The 23154-nt window shown below is 41.4% G+C and overlaps 1 protein-coding gene across 1 annotated transcript in view; it reads right to left on the reverse strand.

Moving 5' to 3' along the window:
* Window positions 1–736: 736 nt before the first annotated feature.
* SLC1A2 (solute carrier family 1 member 2) overlaps window positions 737–23154 on the reverse strand; it is a 101765-nt gene continuing 79347 nt past the window's right edge. Inside the window, exons 10-11 of the mRNA XM_081239745.1 lie at window positions 14494–14725; window positions 737–10558 (exon numbers count right to left, since the gene is read on the reverse strand). Coding sequence (XP_081095871.1) covers window positions 10487–10558; window positions 14494–14725 — 304 coding nt within the window. The 3' untranslated portion in view covers window positions 737–10486. The remainder of the gene's footprint in view (window positions 10559–14493; window positions 14726–23154) is intronic.

Consider the following 23154-nt stretch of genomic DNA (forward strand, 5'->3'; position numbering starts at 1 on the left):
GCTAAATGCTCGTCACTTACTTCCATAGCAATGATTTTCTCAATACTAGAGAAAAACTTGCTGTGTTGGACAAATTGAAAGACTATATGTTTGTATACTATCCTTTATGAATGATTTAAGGAATTTTTTACAGCCTAATAGTCATTAGAGCTGTTCATCAACTCTTTCCAGTTTTATTCCTGGGCACCTGGTAAGGTTGCACATTCCTGTCTCTCTGAAGTTATGTAGAGCCATGTGACTAGCTCTGGCCATTGATAAATGAGCACAAGTGAGGCATACAACATTTGGAAAGAAGCTTTAGGAGTCAGTGTAAGATTTGCCATGTTCTCTTATTCTTGCATTTGGCAAGTGCAGAAGCATAAGGGGAAAGTCTCTCTCAGACCCCCTCAGTGAGGATGGCGTGGAACAGAGTCCCCCAGTCAAACTATGATGGACATATCACATGAGTAAGAAATCAACCTCAGTTGCTTTAAGCTCCTGAGATTTGGGGTATAACACATACTGGCTGTTCACAAGGATAATTTTGATTATACACCATTTTTATCCAACTCATAACTTTATAGCATAAGATGTGACTCCACCATATATTTAGGCTTCCTAGAAAATATTCATTTAGACACTGTAGGTTTTGATCCACAAACTTCTCCAAAAGGAGCACTGGAGACACGTAACATGTAACCAACACTAGTTTAAAATTGGAGTTGAAGGAGAGGCAACAACAAGAGAAATTGGAATCCACATTTATTGATGAGAGATATATACATAAAAGTTAAAACACTTAGTGAAATATTGGATTTACAGATTATCTCCCGTATATAAAGAATATCCAGTTATTTTACACATGTAATGTTACAGTAATCAGTCCACATTGTAAGAAAGCTTAGAAAGCTAAAGGTGAGAACAAAATACTTCAACTACCCAAAATGTGCTTTGCCAACAAGGCATTTCCTAGTACCATATGTAAGAAACACCCCCAAAATTAGTTACAGTTTTTATCTTTTTTCATTCATTAGTCTTTAAACACTATGTGCTATAGACGCTCTATTGTTACATGACTTTAGACCAATGGGGATTGTGAATGTGAGGGAAAAAAATTATTCTTATCTTTCATTCTGGACACACAAGAATCTTCAAAGGGAATCCTGCCTAAAAGTTAGCTTTCTTTCGGTAAGGTTTCATCCTGAATTTGACGGGAGTTGAAGAAACCACATTTTCAGGAAAAAAAAAATGTGCCTGTTCCCATTTACATTCCTTCACTCCAATCATTGGAGAAGACACTGAAAATTAATGTGCTTTGTGCCCTCAGAGGATCTCTTAAGCTTCACTCCTCTTGTGAAAAGAGAGGGGCACTCAGAGTTCCCAGCTGCACATGGCCATTCTTCTCTGTCCTTACAGAGGAAAAAGGGGTTACAGGAACTATAGACCCCACAGCATTCCATTTAGTGATAATTAGACAGGATGTGTGTTTTGGAGGCTGGTATATAATTGCATTGAACCTCCTCTTCAACTGCTTGAAACACACACACAAAGCCTACTAGGTAGAGGTCCTACTCCCTTCACATATGTGGGATCTGTGCTTCACCAGTTTTTTTTTTCTTTTGCAACCCCAAAGCTGTACACTGACCATGCTTGTGCTTCTCTTATCTTTCTAGAGACAACTGTGCAATTTACTACCAGAACTGTGCTTTTGTGGGGTTTTGCCTGTATGGCAGTTAGTCAGTGAATGTCTTTCCTGTACCCTGACTCAAGAAACCAAGGAGGACGGGGCTCTTCAGAACCTTTCAGTCATGAGCATCATGATCAGTATTTGGCAACCAAAGAGACAGACCTTTACCTAAGGATATGATGATAACATGCTCATGCTCAGAAGGAGACGAATCTTTTGTCTCTCTGAGCCCAATCCATCAAGCGAAGGAGGGCTGTAGATAAATGTCCTCATTCTAAATCTACCTAAGCCTAGATAATCAAAAGTTCCACAGTTGCATTCATTGGGCACTACATAGACTTCAGATGACTTTTCACTAAGAATCATGACACATATCCAACCCTCCTTTGCCCCGAATTGCATATTTACAAAGATACTGGACACACACAGACTTTCAAACAATCATCAGTACAAAGGATTCATAGATAAGTTCTTCACTGATATACATTCCCAAGTCACTTTAAGAAAGAGGAAAAATTATTCACTACTAGTTATCTAAGAAGGAAAAGAAGGGTTTTCAAAACAACAATCAACATGTCTACTGCACTTAGATGAACGGCCAAAAATAACATTTAAATTAAATTACAATACATCTATATACCATTTCACTGAAATTACACATAGATACCTACATTATAGCTACACAAAGTGCATAGGCACTGTTCTTCATGCGTGAACCAAGTGTTACTGTACACACAAGAACTTCATGCTTGACAGCTATCTGTACTTGAAAATCACAGATACAGTCATTGCCAGTTGAGGGCACATCTAATCTGTTTGCTTAATATGAAGCGGGTTCAAATACACACCAGTACACTTTCTATGTAACTGACTATTTTCTTAAAACATAGCAAAAAGATTAGCCCTACAACCATACCAGAAAGCGTGTTTGGTGGAAGGAAGACCCTCCCTTGTCTTTGCAGTAGTTATTGATTTGCCTTTTGGGGAAATTTACATAGATTGTTACTCACCTGAGGACAGAATCTACCTGGGCTGCTTCTAAACAATTTCAATGTGACTCTAAGCCCCAGTGATGGAGTATTGCTTCAGAGCTGGTACCGGTATTTTTTTTTCTTAAAAATATGTGCTCAATTCACATAACAGTGTGACATTTACTACCAGTTTGCTTGGCAAGAACGAACTGCGACCAATCTGTCCTGATTTGCTTCCTTGCACTCACCCTCAATCTCTCTATTCAAAGTTTTCCTAAGCCAATTTTCACGTAAATTATTGGGAAGGCATGGAGATTCTGACACAGAAATGATCCCACTATTATCACCTTATTTCTCATTTTCTTGGAGAAAAGCAAAATTAGAATGCTTAGCTGGAAAAACAAGGCTGGTGTCAAAAATAAGGAGTCAGGGGACTTCCCTGGTGGTGCAGTGGTTAAGAATCCGCCTGCCAATGCAGGGGACACGGGTTCGAGCCCTGGTCCGGGAAGATCCCACATGCTACGGAGCAACTAAGCCCGTGCGCCACAACTACTGAGCCTGCGCTCTAGAGCCCGCGAGCCACAAATACTGAAGCCCACGTGCCACAACTACTGAAGCCTGTGCGCCTAGAGCCAGTGCTCCACAACAAGAGAAGCCACCGCAATGAGAAGCCTGCACACCGTGACAGAGTAGCCCCTGCTCACCGCAACTAGAGAAAGCCCAGCAATGAAGACCCAATGCAGCCAAAAATAAACAATGAATTAATTAAAAATAATAATAATAAGGAGTCAGCACCATTCCATGAGTTTAAAAGACTAATTGTTTAAATGCATATCCTAACCAGCTAAGGGATTGAAGTGACTCCTTATTCTTAATGGTCATTTTGTTCATTGCATCAAAAAGGACTGGGTTCTTAAATTTTTCAAATGTGGCTGTATGCTCAGGAAACAACTGACAGCTCTAAATTGCTGTAGAAACGTCTTGTGCTCTAATTAGTTGTAATTCTACATATGTGGTTATATAGAAAATACCATAAGAAGATATCTGTCTGCAAAATTACAGATACTAAATAGATCAATTCAGTCTACACTGAGTTCTTTATGGTTTATGAAGAATAGATACAAACCTATAACATCATTAAAGGCTAAATCAATATTAACCATATAATAGCCAGGACTCTAAATATGTTTTCTCATGCTCTTTATAAATAATAGCAAAGAAGCCCACGGATTTGTTTAAAAAAGAATGTAAGGTTGGACTGGAGGAATTTTGGGGTGGATGCAATACTGATTAGAGGGCAATATATTGTCCCTGGTAACATAGATTTTTACCAGGAAGCCAAAATATATCCGTGGGCAGCAAGACCAAATTAGATTCACAGTTTGTCAGCTCTCTCCTCAAACCATAGAAAACAAATAGAAAAACGATATACAAAAATCCTCACAAAAGTAGTTTTTTATATACAAATCTCTGTAGTGACCAGATAACCTGATCTGTCTTGTGCAACATGGAAATGCAATGCTGAGGTTTCCCAGGGGAAGGAGGAAGGGAAGGAGTGAAGGTCATTTATGGAAAGATCTGGATGCCAAAGGATGAGTTCCTAGTAAGGAGAATAACTCTCCTGGAGAAGTGAGCAACCACAGTGCCAGCATTCTGATCATACACTTCAGAGAATTTGCTCCATGGAGGCGAAAACTCAGAGATATGCTAGACTAACTTCCTTGGCTAGTGTGTGCATCTCTTTCCTACCGAAGGCAACAGGCTGTTTCTAGGCAGCTAAATGGTTGCCATGAGAAGAAATGGAGCCCCAGAAGGAGCGAGTCTCCTGCTGTATCATCCTCATCCCCACGGGGAACAATGACAAGGGTCACAGCCAGCTGTTACGTTCCAACACTCACCCAGGGATGGCAGGTGTCTCCGGAGGAACTGGAGACCTGTTGCTACCCAGGCTCTAGGTCAACTGCTGACTCTGCAAGGTAGCGGGATCTGTTCTAGTAGTAGGTTTTATCCTCAGCACAAAAGGGCCCTGTATAATAATCAGAAGGACTTCAAAAAAATATCACAATGGATATTTGCACCAGAAGTAAGAAGGTGAGGCAAAGCTGGACATGGAAAAAAAAAAAAAGCTGATCAGTAATTACTCAGGATATTATTTAGAGTGAATGAAATAAGAACTTGAGAGCTTCTCTTACTTTTCCATACATTCTTATATGGATCCGTTAAGAAATATCTTTTTCTTGATGCTCTAGTGTCAGGTCTTCTGCACTGAAAATTTAAACGAACAAACAAGCACTAACTCGATCCTTTTAGTACTAGCTTTACGTCCCTCTGCTGCGCATCTACAGAGCTGAAATCTTCTCTGGCAATAAAGGTGCTCACGACACAATAATACCAAATGTATTGTGTATTTAGCAGAAGTTTGGACAAAGAGTAAGGATGCAAACAGTGGCCCATTGCAGCAGTACCAGAACGTGCAAGAGATTGTTCAAAGACCATGGCCAGTCACATGCACCTCACAGACAGACCAGGCATTTTATCCAGCCTAGAAACTCTGGGCTTTGAAGAAGGCAATGATCACCAATACAAGTCTATTCTTGTAAGATAGACCTTCTCCACCTGTGATGTGATGCCCACAGTAATAGCGAACCAAGAGAAAAATTTGAAAATGAACTCAACCAAATATCCCTGCATACCTCTCCAGAGAAAGGAGTTGGCCCGGGCCCACCCTGTGCATGGATGTGCGTGTCTACGTACGAGTGGAAAGGGAATATTTACAGACAGTCGCTGTTTTTGTGTAAGTCTTGCACCAGTTTCATAAGAGTGTTCAAGTTGATTTGCCAGATGCTCCCAAATTCCCATACTGGGTTGGCAATTAGGACTGTTTGGAGGAAACTGTGTGCTTAGGGTATTCGGAGTGGGCCCTGTTGCCACAAGAGGAATGATGCAAGACCTTGAGGGAGGCCATAGGCTCATCCTGGCCCCTCATGATGACTCTGGCAGCATTTTTCCCTGAGCTGAATTGCTACTTCTATTAAGACAGTGCCTTAGGCAAAGGACAGTTTTATAAAAGGAGGTTTGTTTATATCCCCAAATACCAAACTGTGGATGAACATGGCCATCTTCCAAGCTTGTTGTAAAACTTCAGATGAAGAGAGAGGCTTGAATTTAATTTCCCCCAAAGGGGATGAGAAAAATCCAAATTGATTATTCATTGTTGTGGGCCCCTCTGACCTACAATATAAATAGCTAATGTGTTATAGTAGTAAGCCTCTTATGAAAGAAGAAATTAAAGTAGAGATCATTATATGGTGGCTTCATAGGGCTGGATGGGGGTTTTAATCATTTAATCCAGCACTTCACTTTTTTTTTCTTCAGTGGAGCTTGTGTGTAAAGTGACTTGTGTAAGTTATATGAATAAAAATGGGCAGAGTCTAAGTCAAAAGTTTCTCCACCCAGCTGCATTATTTCTCCTCACCTCTATGTCATTCCCTGAATTAGCTGTGCTGTGCGGTGAAATGAGACACTACTCAGTTAAGATTCCCTGTCATCTATTCTAAAACCAACCCTTGCGCTAACTTGGATGGTCATTTATTAAACTGTCTCTTAAGCAGCAATAATGATCATTGGAATAAGAAGGGAGGAAAAGGAAGAGTGGAAATTGGGTTTTCTTTTCAGAAAAATCATAAGCAACTGATGCCTGAACAGCTTTGAACTCGCTCCATCCAAGGAGACCAATCTGCCTACAATGCAACGTCCCTGGGTTGGCACTCAGCGGTCCTTCTTGGTTTTAGCCAGAAATGACCAGATACTGAGACCATTTATCTTCTCTGACAACTAGATTTACAAAACTCTCACTTCAGAATTCCTTCAAGCCTTTTGTTTTTAAACTTAATCTTTTTAGGCTCCTAGACTCTCATATCTTATTTAAAGAGCAAGTATTACAATAATTGAAAAATCCCATTTGTTCCTTTTCCTTGGCTTGGAATGAATTTATGTGGAGAATAAGCAAAGCCAAACCAGCAACCCACACAACTGTATGGCCCCAAGCACTGAAGAGCAGCAAAGTTGGAACAGCCACCTCCATTGGGTGTAACTGCTGAGCATTTAGTCATCACACCAGGCAAGAGCTGCTGAGGCTTGTTTATCAAGAGTCTGAACTATGGAGAATTCTCTCTGAGCATGTGGGTACCTGTTTGGATTCATTGCAATATTTCTAATAGCTACTTGGTTCAGATCATGAAGATCTGTATTATCTACATGATTGCCTTAATTCTCTGACCTTCTTTGCATGGAAAACATAGCACAGACAGAACCCTTGATTCAGACAAAAGTGAAATATTGTACCATAACTTTTGCTATTGGGAACAAAGGGAAGTGTGGTATTTGCAAAAGCATGGCAGGATTGGGTTTCCTTTTGGGGATCCAGTAGGTGAGTTACCAACTCCAAAGGGGCTTCTTGACTAGATATAAACTTGCAAATGACATATTTCTCTGTGCACATGTGGAAATGATCTGAGACCCTCTATTCAACCGGTCGTTGGGATTCCTGACCTTACCTACCAGGAGTACATCTCTCCATAATCTGAATTTACCCTAAGCCTTTCTCAGCTTCCACCAGTTCAAATCCAAAAGCTAGGCATTTTGGCAACCTTTCTTTAGACTTTCCTGAACATCCAAAGCTGATGAGTAGTTAAAGAGAAGTAAATATTTATATTTTATGGAACACGGCCACTTCTGCAGGCAATGAGGCTCTAGGTTGTGTTTCCACACACAATAGGAAGTGAAGAATCAAACCTGACAGCTACCTGGCTCAAAACTCATCATCTGAAGTTTTATATTGAAGATCTGCATGATTTAGATGATTGCCTTGATAGTCTGATGCCCTTTGCATGGGAGGCACATCCTCAAAGATCTAAGGTAAAGCTTTGCCTTGAGAGCGATTCTTTTCACTGATAGGACTTGATTCATTGAATTGTAGTAGGTAATCAAATGATGACTCCACTTGGGTTTCCCAAAGGACATAAATGAGAAAGGAGAGAATAAAAGTCTACCTTGTTGGTTTTCTCCTGAAACAATTCTGATTCTTAAAAATAGTGAATGAGTTCATAAAAAACGGTGTTGCCAAAGCCCTGACTTAACAGAACCTAAGGGATGCAGTGTATGTATCTAGCCTGCCATGTCTGTATACAAGTATAACATTTATGCATGGTCAAACATTAATGGACTGTTACAAGCATTCATATTTGTGTTGGACCTATTAAAATAAATCTATGCATATATAACTGACAGGCTATAATATTCTGTTTAGAAAATGGTTGTTAGAGGTATATTCTGGATCTACTTGTTCTGTTTATGGCACATATGCTGGGCAAGGAAAACCCCAGTGGGCATGGCATGAGAAGAATGAATGAGGCCTAAAAAAACCAGAGGACAGAGTCACACGTCAGCTCTACATACATCCTGGGTTTTCAGGCTAGTCCTGAATTTGAGACATTGCTTATTTTTACTGATTTGTTGAACTTCCAGATGAACTGATTTCCTAAGTATATTCTCATGAAACTTATTGCATAGTTTCAAACCTGAAAAACCTGCTTTGCTAAGCTGTGCACCTAGTTTCTTCTGAACACGCTGTCCCCTTATATATTTGTAGGTTAACTCGATAACTAGGAAAAAGCTGAAGACAAGCAAACAGGGAAGACTTTTAGGCAGAGTCTTCGGAAGATGATCCTGAGACCACTCCTTTGAGTAGCATGTCAGCGTGTAAAAATGCTAAGCTGGCGTTAAACAGCAAAACCACAAGCTCCTAGATGCCTTGCCTAAATCCTTCTCCTTACCATAAAAAAGCTCTTGGGAGCACCACTTAATGATGATCCTGAACAGTTTCACAGTTAAATCCAGGAACTGCCCCTTTGACCCACAACATCTGCTGTAAAGGATGCATTTTCCATTACTACATTTCAGCATGCCCTTGGCCACCCTCTTAACTGTCCATCTAATGAAAATGAAGACAAATGTATTTAAAAAAAAAAAAAGCAAAAACTACTTAATACTGCTCAACACTGATTCTTATCCAAAAAAAAAACCCTCTAGAGCTTAAGAGACAAAACTACTAGAATCTCATGTCTCTTGTGTGTTCCAAAGGTATCTGATTTGGAAGAGAAAAGTCACAAGGAGTGGGTAATAAAGGGCATGTATGTCCATAAACACCCTCTCCTAAGAAAATCTAGACTCTATGACTCTTCATGAATATCTCAGCACCCATCTGCTGGCAGCAGATCAACACCTTACTCTCACATTGGACCAAGGTTCTACACATGTCAAATGTGCATATTTCTCAGTGATTCATGCTCAGGTCCTCAGCAAACTCCTAAAGCCAGCAACCTTAGGAAAATACTGTGGGTTATTCAACAGAAAATGATAGTACAGACATTGAAAAATGTAGCTTGGAGGTGCCTACAGCATGCAAGGCACTGACTGGGCTATTCCAATTATATCATGTATTCCTTCAAACTTCCACAGCCTTGAGAAGATTCCATCTGTGAAGTTCTGTAGGGCCATCCTTTGTTCCTACTTCATGGTTCAAGGCTGCCTTGACTTTGCCATAAGAATGTCACCTTTATAGGATTTTGCACCTATGTTTGTTTTCTGTTCCTTTCCACAGAGAAGACTGGGGGAAAAGATGGGCTCTGCTTCCAACTGTGTCCTGTAACTGGTTTTAGGTGCTGTGATACAATATAACAAAAAGCTTTCCACATATTAGATAACTAACAGTGTTTTGGTTTTGTTTTTATCATGAGATTAGTATTAAAAAAGGCACAGCCAACCCAACTATCCTCCATCTGTGAGGAGAGTAAAATGATTAAGCCTTCTAGTTTGATGAGACTATGATTGAAATAATTTGAGGATTAAGAATGTCTTTTTTTGGGAGAGACCCAAATAAGAATTGTATGAACGAAACAAAGACACTGAAGCATAGAGCAAGTAATCTCACTTGATTTCACTATGCCAGGTGATGCAAACCAAACACAAACAAATTTGAATCTTTGAATCTGGTTAAAATTTATGTTGACTGTGCTCTCTTACTGTTGTCAATATATACAGAAGTTCTGTGTAAATTACATCCTAATCCCTTATCAAATTTAGAGCAAATTATGAAACCTACTTTGAAATTCAACAATTATTCCCATAAACTAGATGGGGTAGAGCAGAGACTCAGTGGGTTCCATAACCGGCTACCTTTAAGATATGGCTCCCACTATGACTCTCTTTGAAACATTTAGCCATTTAACTTAAAGCGTATACAGAAGAGAAATTGTACCTTAAGATGGGTACTTTGTTTTAATCAACACAAGGACATACGCTACAAGACATTTAAGGGGATTTACTTCTAAAGGCTTCTAACAGAATCTCTTGTGTGTTACAAGGTGAGGCATGGAGAACACTGGAAGGAGTAACACACTGACTGTCTGCTCATTAATCCAAATCCCTGGAATGTGCCACACGGCTTTAGTCGTGTCCCCTGGGAAAAGAGCATCCACGGTTCTGCATCTTGAGAGAAAAGGGAAGCTGGCAAGAACGCATCTTCAATTCAAACTGATTACTCCAGCGACATCCATTCAAACAATAATACAAGTGAGAAAATTAGATGGTTACCAAGCATTATTTGGCAAAGACACAGCACCGTGCCTATCACTGACTCACAACAGATCCTCTAAGCCTCCGCTAACAGATTAAGTAAACACAGAAATATATGTATTTTTTTTTCTTTTTAAAGAAAGCTTGTTTATACCCTCTTTTACCATAAGATACGCTGGGGAGTTTATTCAAGAATTTGCTGACAGTCATATCCTTATTTTTCACGTTTCCAAGGTTCTTCATCAACACTGCAGTCGGCTGACTTTCCGTTGGCTGCCAGAGTTACCTAAAAATAATTATCATCAACATCCTGCTTACGGGCCGCGAACCAGAAAACCACCCGGGGGGTTATGTGGAGGAGCACCAGACCCAGGTTCTACTACACGACTTAAATATTAATTTTAAACGTTGTTCCTTCCAAATTGATTTTGAACTGGTCTTAGTTTTCAACACTGATTCGCGAACATTAAAAAAAAAAATACATAGTTGCCTTAGGGGGTATTGAGCGACTAGAGATACCTTGCAAATTGGGGGATAAATAACTTCTACTACGCTTTTAGGGTTGAGAGGGTGTCTAATTACCCATAGACCCACCACACAACAATGCAGTCCTGAAAACATAGTGCCCTTGTGCTACTCCAAACAACCACAGAGAAAAAAAAATCCAGAACTAGGCAGCTAGTTCTACTCATGCATGTGAAAGGTTCAGTTGCAATGAGGCCAGGTGGAGTTTATACATGTCCAACTTTCAAATCATTATGGTCTGCCTCTACCATATAAGCTATCCAGGCTTTAAAAATTAAAAGGGAAAGGAGGGAATTAAAAGGCTGAAATCAGTATCTCTAAATTATTTCATTGCAGACATTTATTAATCAACTATAATCTCCAGACGGTCAGTATTATGTTTCCCTGGCTCTCAGCGAACTGAACCCTTACACAGAGTGGGAAGTTTTCCCCTCCACGTCTAAGTCATTTTCCTAGCTTACCTTCCATCTGTCTGTCCTCAACGTCATGTGCAAACTTAAACCCACGATTGATATTCCACATAATGGAGAGACTGGATTTATGGAAGCATTAGGACATGGAGACATGACAAACGCAGCAATGTTTGAAAGAAATCTGGCTTTCTTCTTACCCAAGTGGAAGTGAGAGGCATGCATTATGAACACACACAACATGCTAGGAACAGAAAACCTTTCACGAACCAAGCAAATGAAAATAAAAACTACTCATTCCTCCAGTCCCCATGAGGCCCCCGCATTATTTTTTTTTTAAAAAGACCATGCAACAAGCAAATGAAAGCATCACATGCAGTTCTTCTGATTAAAATTAAAAACATTGCATAACTTCAAACTACGGTTACAAGGCAAGAGTTTGAAAATAGAGAGACCAACATAACAGAACAATGCTTAGAATGGTTAAAGTTGTGACCAGAGCAGCAGCAAACTTGTTTCCCCTTCAGTGAATTGTCAGGAAAGACGGCCAGGGACAAACTATCTGCCTGGAGCAAGCTGCCTGTTCACCATGACCTTGAATGTACCTATTTGGCTTTCAGTGATGAACCAGATCAATAGCTGTGCAACATTATAAATCATGGTGCCTTTCGAAAACCAGACAGAGCTCAGGTGGCAGGGGCAGGGAGGCTGTTGTTTTCAAATACTGAGACCTGTGTCTCTGAAGTAGCTGGGACAGCAGCTTTTTTGGTATTTCCTTTTTCTGGCTGGATTAAAAGAAGCAGGGACTCCGCTCCCCCAGTCTATTCCACCCGGCTCCGTCCCAACACCTAGGTAATGGAAGAGCCCAAAGGGGAGAACTGGCAGTAAGCAGTGATGTCTCCCAACTCAGCTTTTAAAACAGTGAGACTGAGAATGGGCCAGAAGTAGGTTCAAAGGCAGGAGTAGATGTGACTCAGATATTCTGGGAAAGCCTTCAAATTCACCTCCATAGCTCTGACTGCCTCCTTTGCATATAGGTGTCAACTCAGTTAATTGGTCTAGAGTGAGAAGGGTCGATTGGCCTCGCCTCACAATCTTCACTGAGCTGAACCCATCACTTCACTAAAAAATGCAAACCGCCAAAGAGTTATTAAACCAATATGGCCGTTTCATCATTTCCATAATCTGCTCAGTTTCACCATTTGACCATCTAAACACTAATTCACCAACGAGTTTGCAGGTGGTTGGTTTGGTGGTCGATTACCTAGAAAGACTGAGCCACTGTCTCTATCAAACTGTCCAGCAAAAAAGGTTATCTGAATTAAAGCATGGGGTCGAGATGTTAAAATATACACTCAATAAATATTTCTGAACAGCCTACTGCATGCCTGGCACTGCTTTAGGGCACAGCAGTGATAAACAGGGACACAGTCTCTCTCCTCATGGGCTTACTTCACAGTGACGGAGGCAGTTGACCAACATTTCCCTTTAGGGATTGAACTGTTTGCTAAAATAAATGAAGCGAATTTGTCCTGATGTGCTTGATATGCTTTAAGGGAAAAAAAAGTGCAGGAAGTCTGAAATCTAAAGACATCTCCATGCCTATACACTTTCCTCAAAACTTGTCCTACACAATACTGTTAAGAAGCCTCCTGAGATGCTCCAAAAGGGCCGCACCAAAGGCAGTTAACCACTAGGACTCTTCTTATATATAACTGCAAAGTTAAAGAATATATGTGGTGATTTTCTTTTGTTTCCTACTACTATTTTTCCTCATAGGGCAGTAATTGGGATCAAGCTGTATCTCCACTCTATAACTGTACATTCATTTTGCTGTCCTCCAGTGCCTAACTCAGGGCTTTGCAGATTATGGGCACTCAATAAAACTTGACTAATAATCAAAATATAGGAGGTCATAGGAATAAGATGGGGGTGCTCAATTAAACCCCACAAGGCACACGATGAATACTTGTTAAATATAATAGAGCATAAAGCTATTCCATGGAATGTTGACCCTTGTTTACCAAAACTAATATTTTGATGGGGAATAATCCAGCACAATCATTGAGATGTGGAAAACACTAACCTTCCAGGAGAATGGAGTATACCATTTAGGTGCATCTGAGTTTCTAACAATTTTAATTGTTTTCATTGAGTCAATTAATTTATGCAGTTGCCTCTTGATGGGCGGGGTCCCTCCCTAATTTGCATCAGAGCCCTGGTTTACCCACACATGTAGCTTATACAGAGGGGATGAACCAAAGATGGTGGCTGGACCTATGATACAGTCCAGTAGAGGGGATTGCTTCTGTGTCATCCTTAGTTGTCTGGCAGAAGCCATGGCATATATTTGGAATGACCCAGAAATAACATAGGGAGAAATTAACTATTAAATGAGATCCGTCAACAGGAGTCAAAAAGGTATCAGAAATCTGTGTTCGGTTCAGATTGTCCTCAGTTGCCACTTACAACCCTTAGATTTGACACTGCTCACCTGCCAGGGTTTCTCCAAGTTTGCTTCACTCTGGTCATGACACTTTGACAATGTCAAGTTAGTTACAATGAAGGCTAGACAGAGCCCATCAAGCTTGAAGACTTAGCATCCAACAGCTTGGAAAAGAGTCCAGAACATCCATGCTTCAGGAAAAATGGTGCTGCCAGGCAGTATGTGACATATAGTGTTTTTTTTTAAGACATCTATGGATAATTGTCCTGAAGGAGAGTTATTCTTTACTTGAAATTGCTTCCCCATTCTTGGAGCAAAGTGATTGATTGTCAGGTCAAAACTCACCTTCCCACAAAAATAATGAAGAGAAAGATAGCTGCACAAAATTATGTGGGCACACTTTTGACCAATACATGATATAGAGCAAGAAGGAATACTTGTGCTATGTAAATCAAATGATTCTGGGTATTTCTCTTGATGTCTCACTTGAACAGAATATTTGAAAGCCAACAAGGCCCTAGAAACCACAAATTCTTGAGCATAATATTCAAAGAAAACTGATTGAATTTGTGAAGTGGGTGGACGGGGGAGTCAAAATGATTGTTTTACATCACATGGATAAAACAAGCAACTGATTGGCTCTTTCACCGTTAGACTTGTTGATTTCCTGCCACGTTAGACACAGAGTTAGATGATCTGGGACTCATAGACGCTTGAGTTACATGATTCTTTAGAAAAATAAATGTGACAATAATACATGCAGGGCTTTTGTGTTTGCTTTAAGAAATTGAGCATGCACTATTAAATACAGGTCTCGATATCCATGAATGGGAAAGGTACCTTGCACTCATCTACTATGACTGAGTTGTGTGCAGCATAGACACATTGGTTGGAGTTGTTTTCCCTGTGGTTCTTCATGTCATCGTAAATGGACTGAGTCTTGGTCATTTCAATATCTTCATGCACTCGGTGCTGGGAGTCAATGGTGTCCAGCTCAGACTTGGAGAGGTGATAGACAATCCCAGCCCCAAAAGAGTCTCCCACAACATTGACGGATGTTCTCATCCTGTCGCTGGGGACAAAGAACAGAACACGTTTAGTGAGGAAGCAGTATGATGTGATGGTTGAGAGGTCAAGGTCTAGAACGGAGAGACCTGGGGTTGAGCTCTGGCTCTACCTTTCCCTCTGCCTGGTCTGGGGCAAGTGGCTTAACTTTTAGGAGCCTTGATTTCCTTGTTTGTCAACTGGAGATAACAATCATACTTCTCTCATAAGTTCGTATGAAAATTAAATGAGACAATGTATGTAAATTGCTTGGCAAAATGTCTAATGAATGGTAAGCACCCAATAAACAACAGGAGAAGAGAAAGGAGGAGGAGGGGAGGAAGAATTAGAGGGAAATAATGTGTCCAGATCTCAGAATTAGCTCCCAGACTGCAGCCATTCCTAGCTGTGTCCAGCGAGTCCTCTTGATATAAACTGTTCTTTGAAGATTCCAGATTACCTCCACTTATTTTATTTACTAATTCTACAGGAAAGTGCAACCACCTGTGAATTCCCCCATAGTAGAAAATTCATCTTTTTTGTAAGGATCAAAACAACACTGCCTTCCCCCTGGGCCCCAGTCTGTCCCTAGCACACACATATACACAGACACAGCTGTTGGGTGAGAAACCCAGTCACAATTCCCTCCCTGACCTATATGTGTAGTGCCTATGTGTCCTGAAAAAAACCAAAATGCTTTCTCTTGCTCTCTCTGTTAATTAAAAAAAAATAAAATCTTCCAGAGGGCCTCTTGAACCAAGAAGGGTTGAGAAAAATCCTTCCTCAAATATTGTTTCTCAAGTTCTGACTTGAAAAAAATAGGATGGTTGATAACATTCCCTCTTAGAACGTCAGCACCAGGAAAACTAATTAATTTCTTAAGAGTAAGTTGTAGTGTCTCACCCATAAGTTTAAATCAGTGTGAAGAGTCCTTTTGACCATGCTTATGAGATACTCAAAGCTCTAAAAAGAAGGATGCTGGAAAACCACAAAGAAAAGAAAGAAAAAGAAGGAGTTTAGGTAAAAATGCTGCTGAGACATCTTAGTTCAGGGCACTCTAGTCTTCAATTTAAAATAAATAAATAAAGGAAGATACTAGAATTGGTTTAAGGCAAAGTGGAAACCTTAACAGGTTCTTGGAACCAAGGCCTAAAATAAATTCTAGTTGCTATGATCAAACCTATTTCTCATTAGAGAATAGTAATTATGAAGTTGTACTATGAGGAGTCTGGCCTGGTTCCTTTGCAAGGAACTTGGGAGCCAGCTGGCCTTCTGGTTTCAAGCAGGAAGATGCTGCCCATGAAAAAATAAAGATCAAAGCCCGGCTTCCACTCTGAGGGGCATCTCTCCATCTGAGAAGTCTCTTCCCCTCCCTTCCGCTTTAGAGAATCTGCCTTAGCGTGACAGTCTTAACATGAATGAAGACTGGGTCTTGAGGTCATCCACAGAATCAGGCTCTTGAAATCAAGATCACTAAGAAGCCCCAGTATAAGGAGATGAGAAGGAATATGTATTAAGAAAAAGCATGGACTCTGGAGGCAGGCTGACCTGGATCAAATGCCAGCTTTCCCCCTTACCTGTTGGACAATCTTGATCATACTTAACATTTGTGAGCCCTGGTTGTCTCATTTATAAAATGGAAATAATAAAAATGTTCCCTACATAAGGGTTATTGTGAACAAAATGCTTAGCACAGTTCCAGACATTTAATAAGAACTCACAAAACATTAATTTTACATGATGTATACTTTTAATATCACTATTAATCTTATCAAGTCAATTCATGTATATTTTTGGAAACTCCTAGGTAGAACATCCAAACATGCCTGCTTAAGCTACTCTCTACCCTGAAAACATTAACCCTATTTATAGGCCAATTCCTATGGCAGCACACCCAACTAAACAGCTGAGTTATTTGTTCATCCTGCAGTTGTAGTCTACTTTGTTGCTTTTCAACTATACTTTCCATCCCTCCTGGCCTCTGCTCTGAGCCATGCACCCAACACCCCTGATCAACTGTTAAATTCCAAAGAGCACTAAAGTCTTGGAGAGGAATGCTCTGAATACTCACTTATCTCATGGCGCAGAAGAATCTGCCTTATTGGCAAGTAGAGGGACCAAAGGTAATGGTGGTGGTGATGATGATGGTAGCTAACTTTTATTTGTATAGGAATATACCTTATAGATATTACCGTATTTAATCCTCACCACAACTCTATAAGAAGGACTATTATCCACATTTAAGAGATGGAAACACTGAGGCCCAAAGAGATTAAGTGGCTTCCCAAAGTCACACACGCTAGTAGAGTCACAGAACCATATTTGGACACAGGCAATGTGACTCCAGAATCCCCGTACAGATGAACTGATTTGCAAGGCAGAAAGAGAGACACAGATGGAGAGAACAAACATATGGACACCAAGGAGTGAAAGCAGGGGCCGGGTGGTGGTGGTGGAATGAATTGGGAGATTGGGATTGACATGTATACACTAATATGTATAAAATAGATAATAAGAACCTGCTGTATAAAAATAAATAAACAAATAAAATTAAACTAAAAAAAAAAAAAAAAAGAATCCACTGTCTGCCATGTGATGCAAAGCACCCAGGAGCCAGACAGTCCTGATTTTGAATCTAGCTCAGCCACATATGAACGGTGTGACCTGGGTGACTTCCTCAACCAGAATTTTTCTCATCCAGTCAAAATACCTACTTTACAAAATTTGGGGAAGATAACGCCTGTTCCTGATCCACAGCTGATACTCATTATGTGCTGTCTCCTTCCCCTTTTGGAGATAAGCATCACTCATATCCCATCACGGGGACAAAAGCACAAAATACTATGCTCAAGGATTAATTACTTTTCCAGCTTAATAAAGCCATTTCCACTCAAATGAGTGATACAAGTTCACAAACTCCCCTTTCCTCAACTCTTGGCTTTCTTTGACACCAAACCCCACTCTCCTGAGCAGTCACTGAACCAAGTTTGGGGAATAGCATTTCTGGGTGAACTTTCTCCAAATGTGCACAATGCTCATGTCTCTTCCATATGCTCAGGTCTCTTTGAATTTGAAAAGGAACTCTAGCCAATGGAAATAGTCACCAGGACAGTAATGGATGGAAGACAGAGTTGGGTGAAATCAAAGCAGACTAATGTTTGATGCCCAAATCAACATACAAAGGGCCCTGGACTTAGGGCTAAAACCCTAACCCAAGTGTTCTAACTCTCTCACTTCTTACCTGAGCATGAAATATGGAATGAGGCTAATTCCAACTCCACAAGAAGTTGTGAGGGTTAAGTGAAATGAGAGACACAATGGGAACACCTTAAATACTCATTAAAAATTGCAGGAGCACATAAGCCTGAAAATGTCTGAGTGGAAATAAGATAAGAATGTGGACTCTAATACTTGCTGAGTTCTTTGTTAGTTCATTGATTCATTCAACAGGTATATAATGAGCATCTTAGTGTGTGCACTATGCCAGGTGTCCAAGCAGTAAAGAGCAAGAAAAGACCCTTTCTTTGTTCTCTTTTCTGGTAGAACTCACACTCTCTTTACTTGTCTGTATCCCCCACTAGAGTAAGTTAAATATTCTAATAGGAATAAGTGCTGTGTGTTCTTGGGTTTTGTAGGCAGGACAGTTTATCTACACTTGGGCCCCAGCAAAGGCTTGAATAGAAGTGTCTTGAGTCAGGCGCTAAGGGTGGGTCTGAGATAATGAGCTAGAGAGAAGAGAGAACTGATACGTGTGAAATCTAAGAGGTGGGTGACCTCAGGAGCGTTCAGGATGACTAGTGAGTACAGTGAGAGGCAGAAAGTAAGGCCTGACCAAATCATGTATAGCCTTATCAGTCAAGTGCAGGAGTTAGAACTTTATCCCATGTGTGACGAGGAGCCATGGAAGGGAAGGATCACGCTTGTTCCATTATAAAGGATGGCAAGACTGAAAGAGCAAAATCCACTTAGTGAAGATGTGGGGAATATGGAGAAAGATGAATTTGAGAGACATTTAGGAGACAGAATTACAGGACTTGAGGACTGATTGGTTACAGAGAATAAAAAAGAAAAAGAGTCAAGAATTCCTCCCGAGTTGCTGGTTTGGACAACCAGTGGACAGGGCTACCACATGTAGGGGACACAACTGGTTGGGGTGAGAAAGGTTCTGGTATCCCCTCAAACATACTGAGTGTGAGGACTGTGACCCAGCCAAGGGGAGCTGTCCCGCAAGTGGTTGGGAATACGGACTAAAGGTCAGGAGAGATAGCTGAGCTACAGGTAGGAAATTAGAAGTCAACACCTAGAGAGGCCATGGATGGGTGCCAAGGCAGGTTCAGTTCATCCTTGGGGAGAAGTAGAGTGAGACAAGCAGACAATCTAGTCTAGAACCCTGAGGGAGACCAACATTTAAGGACTAGGCAAAGGAGTAAGAGCCTGCCAAGGTGGCAGGAAATTAGAAGAGCCTGGGGGAAGAGTGTTTCAAAAGTAAGGGTGTGAAGGACAATACCCATGATTGCCTGGAGGTCAGGTGAGATAAGGGAAAGCAGTGTCTCTTGGTTTCAGCAACAAAGAGGCCATGATTGACCTGGCAAGGGTAGTTTCAATACAGAGGCAGGGACAACCGAAGCCTGTTCGCCATCGCTAGAAACTTGAATGAGAGATGAGGAAGAGGGAATACTGTGTAGAATCACCTTATTCAAGAAGACTGACTGAGACGGTGAGGAGACAGAATGGTAGACAGAGGCAGATGGAAGACAGAAATTTCAGTTTGCTTTTGAGGTCACCAGGGGAATATCTGACCAACTCTGGGGAAGTCCGATTCTGGCCAAAAGCAGGATATGGGGATTTATGGTTCACATGTGGAAAATTTCTCCACAGGCAAATACTTTCATTTTCTCTCCCAACAGCCCTGACCCGTTCATGAAACGCTGCTGACCTCTGAAGTTTTTAGGCTGCTTGGTAAAAAGAATTTTAGAGTGCTTGCTGTTATTCTCGGGTCTGGATGTGGTGCGTCAGGACCTTGAGAAGGGGACAGAGGTGAAGGCAGAATCTTTAACTGAATGAATTCACTACAGATGACATAGCTATTCTTTGGGGACCACCGGGAATCAAAACCAAGAGGGGAGCTTGACGAAACTCCTTCACGCTGCGGCGCTGGGTCTGGTGCCCTGGAAGAAAAGCATTTGCCAAGGTGGTCTCTCTCTTTCTCCTTCTTTCAGTCTAAATCTTCTGGCATGAAGATGGTGGGATTGTCTGAAAGTCCTGCTCACAGACGAACAGAACCAGGGGGCAGGATCACTCAAGATTCATCTGGTCCCTGGTATTGGAGTGAGCCACATGAAATTGCCATTTTAATGAGTCCAGAAAGGCCAACTGTTGGCAATTTCATATGAGTCAGCTTAATATTCATAGAAACAGATCATTGTGTCTGCCTCTCAGAATGCAGGGTGCACAGTGTGGCAGGTGGGTCGCCTGAGGCCCCAGACCTTGAGAAGGTTGGCACGGTTCCGGGCTTCTGAGAGCTCAAACCACATGGGATTAGGGAAGGGAAGAAGGACCCACAGAAGCATTGGTTAAGAGTGTGAATTTTGGATTCAAGCCTGGATTGCAATCCTGGCTCCAGCAGGATTAGCTGGGAAAACAGCTTTTTCCACTCAGTTTTCTCATTTGTAAAATACGGAAAGTAATATCCACCTGCAAGCATGTGGAGAAGGTAACAACGGCTAACCCATATGGAGCGCCTGTCCTCTGAGAGGTCCTCAGCCAAACTCTGCCTATAAAAGGCTTGACAGGACGCCTGACCCAGACTCAGCGGTCAACCTTAACTGCTCACTGCCATCATCATCATTAGTCCAAGCAAAAAGGGGAGCAAATCACTTCCTATCTTATTCCTCCATCACGTCTTATACGTTCCTCTTTTGCACCTAGCACTGTGGGGATTTTTTGACCACATCTATCCCCATTACTAGACTATTAGCCCTTTGAGAGTTGATACCATATTCGTTTATGACATGGGCAGGACCTGGGGGAAGGAGGTAGGCAGGTATGTGAAGGACGCAGGGTGGGGATGGATCATTATTTAAGAAGTGGAAGCAGATTAACTCTAGAAAGAGAACTGTCTTTTGTTTAGCAAACATCCAGTTGGATATTTTCGTGGTGAAAAGTTAGGATGCAGGACAAGATCTAGAAGAAGGAGGAGGGAGACACCGAGAGACACCAGAGTCCCTTGCAGAGGACAATGAGAGAGGTGTCTTGAAAGCTGGGGGAAAACACAGAGGAGGAGAGCCAGGAGGCCCAGCAAGGCAGGCAGAGACTGGAACTAAACAGGTGTAGGGAGAGGTTCCCAGTGGTGGGGGACACTAAAGGAGTTTTTTTAAAGAAAATAAATGCCTATTATTAACTTTTTACTTTCTGTAAATTATTATTAGCAGTGATTACTTCAGAGAAACAAGACCTGAAATTATAGGGGTGGAAAAATTTTCCCTTCTAGATTCTTTGGCTGGTCTAATAATTAAATTGAAAATTTAATTTTGTACATATAGGAAAATTTAATTTTGTACATACCTGAGCCTTATAAAAATAGGAGACTCAAAAGCAGTCAGGCAGTTGAGGTTTATATGCCATCCTAAGCTAAGGAAGGGGATAAGGGTCTGGGACTTGAAAGGGGAGGAAGACAATTCACAGGAAGAGCAAATATTTGGTAAAAAAATGTTTGCCCTGCCACGCAGATAAGTCTCTCCGTGAAAAAGTTCTCTCTGGTAATAGCATTCTTCCTGGTATAGGCCTCCTTTCTAAATTCTTTGAGGCAGTTAAGGGGAGGTGAAAAGCTTGTCTTGAGTCTGCTGGGTCTTGACTGTTTTCAGCTCAAAATAACCCACATGCCAACTGGCATTTTGCGGGGAGTCGCATATTTTGCTCCTTTTCAAGATTCACTTGTAGATGAAGGGAGACTTCTCTTTCTCATTTTATAACTCTCCTGAGCTTGGTCCCTCCTCTCCCTTCCAGGAGCACATATTTCTTTTGTGAGCATTAAAACATGACTTTGCTGTGTGGAACTATCGCCCCGCCTCCACCCCACTCCCCTGTGTGTTGAGTCAAGGACACTTTGGCAGGGGAAGAAAAGACTTAGTCGAAAAGGATAAGGATGTCATGCTAAGGATGACAGAGAAAGAAGATGAGGTAAGATGCAGAAAAAAGGAGAAATCAGTGGAAATAGGAAATCAAAGCAAAAGGCTTAAACATGAGTCCCTAGACTCTTCAGAGATAGGGTAGATGTAGGGATTGGTTTTCTTTTCCACCAAACATGGAATGAGGGTTAAATCAGTTAAATAAGAGAACGAGAACCCAGATGGGCAAGCCTGGAACATCTAAGGAATAGCCGGATTGTCTGAGTTTGAATCCCAGTTCAGCCCTTTAATATCTACTAAACTGAGACAAGTTTCTTGGCTCTGAGCCTCAGTTTTCTCAACTGTAAAACAGGGATAATATTACTAGCTGCCTCATAATTTGCTGCAACTTTTTAAACAAGTCTATGTAAAGTGCTTAGAACAATGTCTGACAATGAAGGAGCACTCACTGAGTATTAGTTGTTAGAGTCCTGTGTCCTTCTGATCTAGTTCCATTGAATGGATGCACACGATGTCAAACAGTGCTCACAAAAGAGTAGAGATGCTCATATACTACAGTCAGGAACTCCTACTCCCTACCTCTGGTCCATTGCTTCTGGAAGTCAGGTCCCTGGAATGATCATCAGCATCCCCTGGGAACTTGTTAGAAAAGCTACTTCTTGGGCCCCTCCCCCAGATCTCCTGAATCTCCAGGAGGTTTTGGTGCACGCTTGAGTTTGCGAACCAATGCTCCATTCCATCCTGGGAGGCTAATGACGGAGCCTCTGAGAGCCCCACTGCAGGGTGGAGGCTCTCTCAGGCTTCCTTATAAATGCCATCTCAAGTATACCCCCCAATGAGCAAATATGTCCCCAGAAACAATCTCACTAGCAGTCCCATGTGATAAGTGGGCCATAGATCCACTTGGCTTTCCTTTTCCCACCTGTGGCCAGACCCAGTTTTTTGTCATCTCTTCCTGGTATTGCCCCACAGTTCTCCTTCCATCCTGAATCCTTCAGAGAGAGAGGGGTGTCACAGATCTCATAAATACCTGCCAAGGACTCCTGTTACAAAGGGCTTCTTAGATTCTGGGGAAGGTTCTGGTTTTACCAGCCCCACCCATCCGGTGTTCTAGGACTCGGACACTTTTTAGGGCCCAGAATCTTGGTTTTCACCATGACATTTACAGAACAGCTAAGCTTGCTCATTGAAAAACGTCCAGGGCTCGGCGAGCACTAATGAGGCTGGCTGATCTCCAGCAGTTGGCAAACACCATGGCACATTAAATGTCACTGCGGGCTTTGTTTGGTTTTAAATTGAAAAGTTGAAAGCTTACAAATTGAAAGCTTAC

The sequence above is a fragment of the Mesoplodon bidens genome (genome assembly GCF_964165515.1).
Source record: "Mesoplodon bidens genome assembly, chromosome: 7".
NCBI classification, from domain to species: Eukaryota; Metazoa; Chordata; class Mammalia; order Artiodactyla; family Ziphiidae; genus Mesoplodon; species Mesoplodon bidens.